Below are 12130 nucleotides of genomic sequence, written 5' to 3'. Positions count from 1 at the left end.
CCATCTGTAAGATGGATCCAACACATGTGACCCACCTCAGGAGTGGCAGTTACCAGGGAATGTTATATTACCAATGATTAAATATTTAAAATTATTCATATTAATGTCTGTCTTTCAGTCATTCATTCATTCAATCATATTTATTGAGCGCTTACTGTGTGCAGAGCACTGTATTAAGCGCTTGGGAAGTACAAGTTGCCAACATATAGAGATGATCCCTACCCAACAACGGGCTCACAGGCCATTATTATTAGAAGGGGGTCTAGAAGTCTAGTCAGTCTCCCCCGCTAGACTGTAATCTAATTGTAAGCAGGGATTTTGCTAACTCTGTTGTATTGTACTCTCCCAAGTACGTAGTATGGTGCTTTGCACATAGTAAGCACTCAATAAATACCATCACTTGATTGATGAACAGCCAGAGTCTGGAAACTTGAATAGAAGAATAAATGAATGGAGTGTGGCTCAGTGGAAAGAGCATGGGCTTTGGAGTCAGAGATCAAGGGTTCAAATCCTGCCTCCACCAACTGTCAGCTGTGTGACTTTGGGCAAGTCACTTAACTTCTTTGTGCCTCAGTTACCTCATCTGTAAAATGGGGATTAAAACTGTGAGCCCCCCGTGGGGCAGCCTAATTACATTGTAACCTCCCCAGTGCTTAGAACAGTGCTTTGCACAGAGTAAGCACTTAACAAATGCCATCATTATTATTATTATTATTATAAGTGGTCTGGGTGGCAGCGGGGATGATGGGTCCATGGTTAGGTGGAAGAAAACGACTCCACAGAAAGGTGGAGGGTTTAAGACACACACAATGAAAGCTATCTTCACCTAACTGGGGATAAGCAGAAGGAATTCATTTTCCAAGGGGGCTGGGCAGCCAAAAATACACTGTCAGCAGGTTCCAGGAGGTTGGGATAGATCCAGGAAGAAACAGTCTATGCTTGGGGCACTGGAGGGGAAGTTAGGAATGAAGTGGGGGAAGTTGGAGGGGTTGGGTGGTCTGTCTCTAGCTAAGGAGTGGGCATCCAGTCAGAAGAACTGGGTTCTAATCCCAGCTCCACCACTTTGCCTGATATGTGACCTTGAGAAAGTCACTTCACTTCTCTGTGCCACAGTTCCTTCATCTGGAAAAGGAAGAAAAACAATTCTTCTCCCGCTCCTTAGGCCGTGAGGCCCATCTGGGACTGAGATTGTGTCTGATCTGACTGCACTGTATCTGCCTCAGCACTTAGTACAATGTTAGACACACAGCAAGTGCTTAACAAACACAACAATTATTGTTAATGTCCCATATATTCTTATTAAAAAACGCCAACAAAAAAAATATAAAATCCGCCCAAGAGTGAAAACATATATGATAACTCTAATTGACACTGACAATTGAGCCCGCCATCACACCTCACGGCCTTGCTGCTCCTGGAAGGCTCCTCTCCTCAGAGCGCCAGAGATGCCCGCCATAGACGCCCGGGACTCCGTTCCCGAGAGGCCCACCCGCCCGCCATCACACCACGTGGCCCCCGCTGCTCCCGGAAGGCTCCTCTCCTCCGAGTGCCGCCATAGACGCCCCCTGCTTCCCCCCCCCCCCCCCCCCACTTAAGCGACCTTCCTTCTAGTGCCCCCCAAACCCCCTTCCCAGTCCGGTCCTGACTGACTCTCCCCCCGACCCCGGGAAAAAGGCCCTTGTTATTACCAAGTTACATTAACGACAACCTCATTCGCACCTACTCAGCCTTCCTGTCCCGCCATCGACCCCCGGCCCACATCCTCCCACGGGCCTGGAATGCCCTCCCTCTGCCCATCCGCCAACTAGCTCTCTTCCTCCCTTCAAGGCCCTACTGAGAGCTCATCTCCTCCAGGAGGCCTTCCCAGACTGAGCCCCTTCCTTCCTCTCCCCCTCGTCCCCCTCTCCATCCCCCGCATCTTACCCCCTTCCCTTCCCACAGCACCTGTATATATGTATATATGTCTGTACATATTTATTACTCTATTTATTTATTTATTTTACTTGTACCTATCTATTCTATTTATTTTATTTTGTTAGTATGTTTGCTTTTGTTCTCTGTCTCCCCCTTCTAGACTGTGAGCCCACTGTTGGGTAGGGACTGTCTCTATATGTTGCTAGCTTGTACTTCCCAAGCACTTAGTACAGTGCTCTGCACACAGTAAGCGCTCAATAAATACGATTGATTGATTGACTGATTGAATTGAGCCAAACAATGATTTTGTTTTGGGCAAAGTCTGTATCGGACATTACTGATAGCTTCTTAGATAAGAACCATCCCCCCTCCTTGCTCCCCCCAAACACACACACACACACACACACACACACACACACACACACACACACACACACACACACACACACACACCCCACCCCAGCTTTAGTTTGTCCAGGTGAAAACCCAGAAGCAATGTTTGTGGCTAGTGGAAAGAGCAGAGGTCTGAATCCGGAGGCCTGGGTTCTAATCCTGACTCCATCACTTGCCTGCTGTGTGACATTGGGCAAAGGCACTGAACGCTGTGTCTCAATTTTCTCTTCTGTAAAAATATGGAAAAGTTACCGCTCCTCCTTCATCCTTAGACCGTGAGGCACACTTGGGAGGGACTGCAACCAAGCTATCCCACCCCTTAGCACAAATTGAATGCTTAACAAATAACAAAGGCATTAGAACCCCTCCGGGCCATCCTCAAACTGACTGGCTCCCTTCCTCATTTATGATCCCAGCAAGCAGCCAAACTCCATTTGGAATCAGGAAAAGATTGTCTGCTGTCCTGGCTGCCTCCCCACTCACCCAGGCCTTTTTGACATGTTGCCCTTACTCCCCCAGGAACAGGTGCTCATGGTTCAGCTGGGGGATGCTCAGGACTGCTCTCTGGACAACTCTTTTCCTCTGTCACTCTGTCACCCACTCACTTACCTGGACACAACCAGTGGCAGGATCAGCATTTTCAACATCCTCATCAGCAGCTCTCCAGGAAACTGGAAATAACTAATTTCCTAGAAATGCAGAGGAAAACAGTCTTAGCACACATTGAAGGTGAGGGTGGGCTTCCTATGGGGCTCCTGACCTGGGTTGTTGAGGGGGGGGAGGTCACAAATGTACAATCATCACAACTTCTGCTGTTACAATACCCAGGACAACAACACCATTGTCCTAACAGTGAGGGGTACAAGTTGGTGTGAAACACCAACCCTCAGATAGCAGCCATTCCTAGTCCAGTCAGTATCACAGTGCTGATGTTTCCCGGCTAGTACCAGCCTAGAGTCCAAAGATTTCTCTCTCCCCAGCCTGCCCAAGCTCTCCATGGTTCCATGCATGAGCTCTTCCTGGAGAAAAGCCTAGCCCGCTCTGGGGATGGGATGGTAGGCTGGGGAAAGGGGTCTGTAACCATCAGAGAAGCAGCGTGGCTCTGTGGAAAGAGCACAGGCTTGGAAATCAGAGGTCATGGGTTCTAATCTTGGCTCCACCACTTGTCAGCTGTGTGACTTTGGGCAAGTCACCTAATTTCGCTGAGCCTCACTTCCCTCATCTGTAAAATGGGGATGAAGACTGTGAGCCCTACGTGGGACAACCTGATCACCTTGTATCCCCCCTCCAGTGCTTAGAACAGTGCTTCACACATAGTAAGCACAAAACAAATACCATTGTTATTATTATTATCAGGAGCAGCCTCAGCCCCAGGACCCAATCTGACACTCTGCTCAATTCAGGCCCATATGTGCCCAGTTCTTCAGACATGTGCCAGGCTGTGAGTAATGAGATGGAAGAATGGTTGGCAGGGAGATCACTTGTGCTCCCCTGGGGATGCCAGGAGATTCATTAGCATCTCTGGGGGCATTTGAGGGCTCTTCAATCAAACAAGTAATCAATCAAGTAATATTTATAGAGAGCTTACTGTGTCACAGTAAGAACTCGGAAGAATATAATGTAAGATTTGGTAGACATGTCCCCTACTCATAAGGTGCTTACAGCCTAGAGGGGGAGACAGACATTGAAATAAATTTCAGAGATTTTTGTAAGTGCCATGAAAAAATTCCAACTTCAAGGGTGATGCAGAATGGAGTGGGAGTATGGAAAATGAGGGTTTAATTCTGGAGGGCCTCTTGGAGGAGATGTGATTTAATAAGGCTTTGAAGGAGGGAAGAGTGGGTCATCTGTTCATTCAGTCACATTTACTGAGCGCTTACTGTGTGCAGAGCTCTGTACTAAGCGTTTTAGACTGTGAGCCCACTATTGGGTAGGGACTGTCTCTATATGTTGCCAACTTGTACTTCCCAAGCACTTAGTACAGTGCTCTGCACACAGTAAGCGCTCAATAAATACGATTGATGATGAGAGTACAATACAACAATAAACAGTCACATTCCCTGCCCCAGTTAACTTGCAGTCGTAATTAATGAACTAATTATGGTACTTGATAAGCCCTGACTATGTTCTAAGTGCTGTTCTACCTGCTGTAGTAGACACAAGTTAATCAGGTTGGACACAATCCCTCTCCCACATGGGGCTCAGAATCCAAGGACAGAGGCAGGTCGTGGGTAGGGGTTCGGCAGAGGTAAATGAGGATTGAGGAACAGTGAGCATCCCTCCCGCCCTATCTCCTTCCCCTCCCCACAGCACCTGTATATATGTTTGTACAGATTTATTTCTCTATTTTACTTGTACATATTTACTATTCTATTTACACTGTTAATGGTGTGCATCTAGCTTTATTTCTATTTATTCTGATGACTTGACACCTGTTCACATGTTTTGTTTTGTTGTCTGTCTCCCTCTTCAAGACTGTGAGCCCGTTGTTGGGTAGGGACCACCTCTATATGTTGCCAACTTGTACTTTCCAAGTGCTTAGTACAGTGCTCTGCACACAGTGAGCACTCAATAAATACGATTGAATGAATGAATGAATGGTGCCATCTACAGTGATGGGAAAGTCAAGGGGAAGACAGGTCTTGGGTGAGAAGATGTGGAGTTCTGTTTTGGACATGTTAAGTTCGAGGTGTTGGTGGGATACCTAAGAAGAGATGTTCTGAAGGCAGGAGGAGACACGAGATTCAAGGGAAAGAAAAAGACCAGGGCTGGAGATGTAGATTTGGCAATCACCCTCGTAAAGGTGGTAATTTAATCCATGGGAGCAAATGAGTTTTCCAAGAAAGTGGGGGTCGATGGAGAAAAGGAGTGGATCCAGAACTGAGATCTGAGGGACTCCCAGAGTTAGAGGATGAGAGGCAGAGGAGGAGCCTGCGAAAAAGAAGAAGCATGGTCTAATGGAAAGAGCACGGGCTTGGGGAGTCAGAAGGCCCTGGGTTCTGATCCCAGCTCCACCACTTGTGTGCTGTGTGACCTTGGGCAAGTCACTTAACTTCACTGTGCCTCTGTTACCTCATCTGTAAAGTGGGAATTAAGACTGTGAGCCTCATGTGGGACATGGATTAGGTCCAACCTGATTATCTCCTATCCACCCCAGCGCTTAGTATAGTGCCTGGGACAGAGTAAGTGCTTAACAAATATCATTAAGAAATAAAAGAGACTGAGAATGGGTGGCCAGAATCGTAGGAGGAGAACCTGGAGATGACAGTGTCAGATAATGTTACCAGGAGGAGGGGGTGGTCAACAGTGTCAAGGGCAACTGATAGGTCAAGGAGGTCAAGGAGGATGAGGATGGAGTAAAGATGGATTTGGCAAGAAGGAGATCATTGGTAACTTTAGAGGGGGAAGTTTCCACTGAGTGAAGGGGGCAGAAGTTAAGTTGGAGCTAGTCAAGGAGATACTTGAAAGAGAGGAAGAACAGGTCTCATTCATTCATTCATTCAATAATATTTACTGAGTGCTTACTGGGTGCAGAGCACTGTACTAAGTACTGGGGATAGTACAATATAACAATAAGCAGACACATACCCTGCCCACAATGAGCTCACAGTCTAGAGAAGGAGACAGACATTAATATAAATAAATTGCAGATAGCTCTGCCAATTGTCAGCTCTGTGACTTTGGGCAAGTCGCTTAACTTCTCTGTGCCTCAGTTACCTCAGCTGTAAAATGGAGATTAATACTGTGAGCCCCCTGTGGGGCAACCTGATAACCTTGTAACCTCCCCAGCACTTAGAACAGTGCTTTGCACATAGTAAGCGCTTAATAAATGCCATTATTATAAGTGCGTAAGTGCTGTGAGGCTGGGAGTGGGGATGGATAAAGGGAGCCAAGTCAGGGTGATGCAGAAGGGAATGGGAGAAGAGGAAAGGAGGGCTTAGTCAGGGAGACCTCTTGGAGGAGATGTGCCTTCAATAAGGCTTTGAAAAGGGGGAGAGTAATTGTCAGATTTGAGAAGGCAAGGCTTTCCAGGCCAGAGGCAGGACATGGGTGAGGGATTGGAGGCAAGATAGATGAGACTGAGGAACAGTGAGAAGGTTAGCATTAGAGGAGTGAAGTGTGTGGGCTGGGTTATTGTAGGAGAGTAGTGAGGTGAGGTAGGAAAGGGCAAGGTGATTGTGTACTTTGAAGCCAATGGTGAGGAGTTTTTGTTTGATGCAGAAGTAGGTGGGCACTTCTTGGAGTTTCTTGAGAAGTGGAGAAACATGTCCTGAATGTTTTTGTAGAAAAATGATCTAGGCAGCAGAGATATTGGAGTGGGGAGAGACAGATGGCTGGGAGGTCAGCAAGGAAGCTGATTCAGTAATCAAGGCAGGATAAGTGATTGGATTAATGTGGGAGCAGTTTGGATGGAGAAGAAAGGGTGGATTTTGCCAAAGTTGTGAAGGCAGAACCAACAGGATTAAGTGATGGATTGAACATGTGGGTTGAATGAGAGAGAGGAGTTAAAGATAACACCAAAGTTACGGGCTTGTGAGACCGGAAGGACAGTGGTGTTGTCTACAGTGATAGGAAAGTGAGAGAGAGGGTAGGAATAGGCAATTCACTCAAGGAGCTTGGAGAAGAATGGAAGAAGGGAGTTGGGGAGATAGAGAAGCAGTGTGGCTTAGTGGAAAAAGCACGGGCTTTGGAGTCAGGGGTCATGGGTTCAAATCCCAGCTCCAGCAATTGTCAACTGTGTGACTTTGGGCAAGTCACTTAACTTCTCTGTGCCTCAGTTACCTCATCTGTAAAATGGGGATTAAGACTGTGAGCCCCCCCGTGGGACAATCTAATCATCTAATCACCTTGTAATCACCCCAGGGCTTAGAACAGTGTTTAGCACATAGTAAGCACTTAATAAATGCTAGTATTATTATCATTATTATTATTATTATTATTATTATAACTGGAGGGAGCCATGGGGTCAAAGGAGGGTTTCTTTTAGGATATTGTGATGAAGAAGGCATTTGGAAAGTGAACAGTTGAAGAGGACAGTCAGGCAGGAAAGAAGGGCGAGTGCATGTGTTTTGGAAAATGTAAAGGGATGGTAACACGGTGGAGGGAGTAGATCTTTAGGTGAGGCTGGGAAAGGAGGGGCAGGAGGAGAGAGAGACCGAAGAGGAGTAGGGACTCAAACTGTGAGTCCCAGGCTCAGAGAAAGGGACTGTGTCTGACCTGATTATCTTATATCTATCCTGTTGCTTAAAGCAGTACTTGACACACAGTAACTGCTTAACAAATACCATAAAAGAAAGAAAATAGAAAAGAAAAAGGACACCATCATGGGGGGAGGGAGATGACCACCCTATGAAAGCACAGGCTAATTGCTGTAAATTACCCAAACAAAGAGTAAACTCCTTGTGGGCAGGTTTTTAGCCTGCCAACTCTATTATATTGTTCTCTCCCAAGTCTGGGTGGGGACCTGTCTACCAACTCTGTTATAGTGTACCCTCCCAAGCATTCAGTACAGTGCTTTGCACACAGTAAGTGCTCAGTAAATCTGAATGATTGAAGTGCTTAGTACAGAGCTCTGCACATGGGAAGCACTCAATATATACCACTGCCACACCTTCAAAACCTCCACTTAAGCAAGAATCCCAGCTCTGTCGCCTGTCTGTTGTGTGACCTTGGGCACGTCATTTAACTTATTTGTGCCTCTGTTATCTCATCTGAAAAATGGGGATTAAGATTATAAACCCCGTGGGGGATATGGATTGGGTCCAACCTGATTATCTTGTGTCTACCTTAGTGCTTAGTACAGAGCCTGTCACGTGGTAGGTGTTTAACAAATACCATTAAGAAAAACAAGAACAAATTCTATCATTTTCTAAAAAACGTTCATCCCATGTTTCCCCATCCACCTCCACATTGACCATCCACTTCTGCATTAACAGAAACCCCTTACCATTAGCTTTAAAATGGGGATTAAATGTCTGTTCTCCCTCCTACTTGTTTTGTTTTGTTGTCTGTCACCCACTTCTAGACTGTGAGCCCGTTGGGTAAGGACCATCTCTATATGTTGCCGACTTGTACTTCCCAAGCGCTTAGTACAGTGCTCTGCACACAGTAAGTGCTCAATAAATACATTTGAATGAATGAATAAACTCCATCTCCACTCCCATTCCTATCTTCTCTCGCTGATTTCCTACTACAAACTAGCACACTCACTTTGCTCTTCTAAGGTCAATCTCATCTATCTAGCTATCTATCATCATCTATCTAGAGAAGCAGCATGGCTCAGTAGAAGGAGCCCGGGCTTTGGAGTCAGAGGTCATGGGTTCAAATCCTGGCTCTGACAATTGTCAGCTGTGTGACTTTGGGCAAGTCACTTAACTTCTCTGTGCCTCAGTTCCCTCATCTGTAAAATGGGGATGAAGACTGTGAGCCCCCACCGTGGGACAACCTGATCACTTTGTAACCTAAACAGTACTTAGAACAGTGCTTTGCACATAGTAAGCACTTAATAAATGCCATTATTATTATTAGTAGTAGTAGTATTAGTATTAGTAGTAGTAGTAGTAGTAGTAGTAGTAGTAGTAGTAGTAGTAGTAGTAGTATCTATCTCCCCACTGACCTCTCACCCATGTACTATTGTGGCCTGGAACGCCCTCCGCATTCATATCTGATAGATCACCACTTTCCCCATCTTCACAGATATATTAAAATCACATCTCCAAGAGGCCTTCCTCAACTAAGCCCTCGTGAGGAGCAGCATGGCCTAATGGCTAGAGCACGGATTTGGGAGTCAGAAGGTCATGAGTTCTTATCCTGACTCTGCCACTTAGATGTGTGACCTTGGACAAGTCACTTAACTTCTCTGGGCCTCAGTTACCTCATCTGTAAAATGGGGATTGAAACTGAGAGCCCCAATTGAGACAAGACTTCGTCCAACCCTATCTGCTTGTAATAATAATAATAATAATAATAATGGTATTTGTTAAGTGCTCACTATGTGCAAAGCACTGTTCGAAGTGCTGGGGGGATACAAGGTGATCAGGTTGTTCCACATGGGGCTCACAGTCTTCATCCCCATTTTACCGATGACGTAACTGAGGCTCAGAGAAGTTACGTGACTTGCCCAAGGTCACAAAGCAGACATGTGGCGGAGCTGGAATTCGAACCCATGACCTCTGACTCCCAAGCCCGTGCTCTCTCCACTGAGCCACAGTGCTACCTAGTGCTTAGTACAGTGTCTAGCACATAGTAAATGCTTAACAAATACCATTATTATTAATATTTCCCCTATTTCCTCTCCCTCCCATGTCACCTATGCACTTGGATCTTTACCCTTTAAACACTTGATAATAATAATAATAATTTTGGTATTTGTTAAGCTCTTACTATGTGCCAAGCACTGTACTAAGCGCTGGGGGAGATACAAGGTAATCAGGTTGTCCCACATGGGGCTCACCCTACCCTAGCCACACAGTATTTACATACATATCCGTAATGTATTTTAATGTCTGATTTCCGCTCAGGACTGTAAGCTTCCAGTAGGCAGGGAATGACTACCAACTCAATTATACTGTACTTTCCTAAGTGCTTAGTATAATGCTCTCAAGAAAGTAAGCCCTCAATAAATGCCATTGATTGATACAGACCACCCAATGCCTGCATATACTTTGGGGTATATTCCTGTATTCACACATGAATAACTCCTATTTTGCCAATCTTTTTAAACCTACTCATTCCACAGATTGACCTTTGTTTGTGGGCTCTCATGTTTAAAATGCAATCTGGCTCTAAAAGAAAGTTTGTTTTCACCAATAGAACATTCGACTTGTTATTCCATGTTTACGTCATATGTGGAGCATTTTTGTTCCGAGGCCATGGCATTCATTCATTCATTCAATCAATCGTATTTATTGAGTGCTTACTGTGTGCAGAGCACTGTACTAAGCACTTGGGAAGTACAAGTTGGCAACATATAGAGACAGTCCTTACCCAACAACGGGCTCACAGTCTAGAAGGGGGAGCAGAGAGATTAGGCTGAGGCCTCGCTTTCCATGGCCCCATTCTGACCATCTGAGGTTGGCATTTCTGCCAGTAATGGATGAAAAGTCCATGTGTCCTCCCGCTTCTCTGTTCGCCTGTTACTCTGGACCAGTGCAGGCCAGCTGCCGTAAATTGAGGTGTCTATTTGGGTGTGTGCGTGAGGAGGGAGACACTGAATTTGCCTTTGATCATGAAAAACGCCACTTCTTTTCTTTCAACCTGATCCCTTAGCAGGAAATCCATCTGCCCATCTTTGTGAACTGGTACCTTCAAAGCCAAGTCTCAGAGCTTTTCAGACCATCCCCAGGGAATCGATCAATCGATCAATCAATCAATCATATTTTTCTGGAACTCCCTGCAAGCACCCAGGGGAGTCCTGATGAACCTTTGGACTGAACCTGAACTTGGGGATGATCAATGGATTTCATTACTTTACCCTGCCCTACTCCATCTCAACAACTTCTAGACTTTGAGCCCGTTGTTGGGTAGGGACCGTATCTATATGTTGCCAATTTATGCTTCTCAAGTGGTTAGTACAGTGCTCTGCACACAGTAAGTGCTCAATAAATATGATTGAATGAATGAATGAACCAAGAATTCCAACAAATACAGCTGTGCTGTCCACTTTATCTCAGCTATTCAGAGATTGTGTCCCCCGAGGGACAGAATCCTTTTCCAATTCACCCTCCATACTCTTTTTCTGCACTTAGTTCCCAGATCTACACACACTAAGCCCTTAATAAAGCACTTAATTACTACTACTACTACTACTGCTATTCTCTCCCAGCAGTCTCTGCTCTTTATACCAGCAAGAACTCTCCCTCCCTCTGTGCAAGAAGAAGGAAATCACTTATCTGCACTGGAGAACAGCTACAGTCTCTAATTCCGACCCTGGGTATTCTTTCCCAGTGCTGAATACAGTGCTCTGGATATGGCAAGCACTCAATAAATACTGTAACTAGTACTACTACTATGGCTGGCTCTGAATGCTATGTTTCCATCATCCCAGAACTGAATACACCCCTATTTGCTTCCCAGGTCTTGGGAGCTTTTCCCCACAGACCCAGAGATCACCCAAGACAAGGTGGTGGCCAGATCCTGCGAAGCTCACGTCTCGGCTCAGTAGGCCCATGTCCGTGCCCCAGGGGGAACCTGGTGTAGAAAGCAGGGGGGGAAGGAAGTAGCAGCCCCCACCCCCCACCATGCCACCACCCTGAGATGCCGCCCCGCCTCCTCTGAGATCTCGGCAATCCCATCCACCTCCCTCCTCTTCTCTGTTCCTGGCTGCGAGGTCTCTCCAACTGACCTGAGGGGAGAGTCTCCTGGTCCTCAGGAAGAATCCCAGCAGGCATCCTACTATGACAGACAGTACAGAGAGAATAAGCAATCCGTTCTTTTTGCAAACGTCCCTGGCCCGAGCACGCGTGGCATTGCAGGCTTCAGCCATGGGCCCGGCCGCTCCTGGCCGCTCCCAGCCACTCCCAGCCGCTTCCAGCTGTAGGCAGGTTGGCGTCCCAGCAGCCTCTATCGCCCTCCTGGTCTCCCACTCAGGACAGGTGGGGGCCGAGCACTCCAGGGCCCCGAGCCTCCCATCAAGGTCACCCCTGGCCCAATTGCTAGTGCACACGCAGCTGGCATTATTGTTCCAAAATAATATCTCAATCCTATTAGCCGTGGCATCGTTAAAGCCATGGAGATTAGGGGGGTCGGCATGGCCGGAATCCAGGCCTCTGGGAAGCTGTTCGAAAGAAAGTTGCCAAGGCCACAAGTAACCCGGACTGGGAAG

The 12130-nt window shown here is 46.5% G+C and overlaps 1 protein-coding gene across 1 annotated transcript in view; it reads right to left on the bottom strand.

Annotated features, from left to right (window-relative positions):
- Positions 1-11791, bottom strand: part of SLC1A7 (solute carrier family 1 member 7) — a 56423-nt gene extending 44632 nt beyond the window's left edge. Inside the window, exons 1-2 of the mRNA XM_038766137.1 lie at positions 11651-11791; positions 2917-2996 (exon numbers count right to left, since the gene is read on the bottom strand). Coding sequence (XP_038622065.1) covers positions 2917-2996; positions 11651-11791 — 221 coding nt within the window. The remainder of the gene's footprint in view (positions 1-2916; positions 2997-11650) is intronic.
- Positions 11792-12130: the final 339 nt, after the last annotated feature.

The sequence above is a fragment of the Tachyglossus aculeatus genome, chromosome 24, assembly GCF_015852505.1.
Source record: "Tachyglossus aculeatus isolate mTacAcu1 chromosome 24, mTacAcu1.pri, whole genome shotgun sequence".
NCBI classification, from domain to species: domain Eukaryota; kingdom Metazoa; phylum Chordata; class Mammalia; order Monotremata; family Tachyglossidae; genus Tachyglossus; species Tachyglossus aculeatus.
Note: the sequence above shows the minus strand (reverse complement) of the source record. Positions and strands in the feature narration are given on the sequence as shown.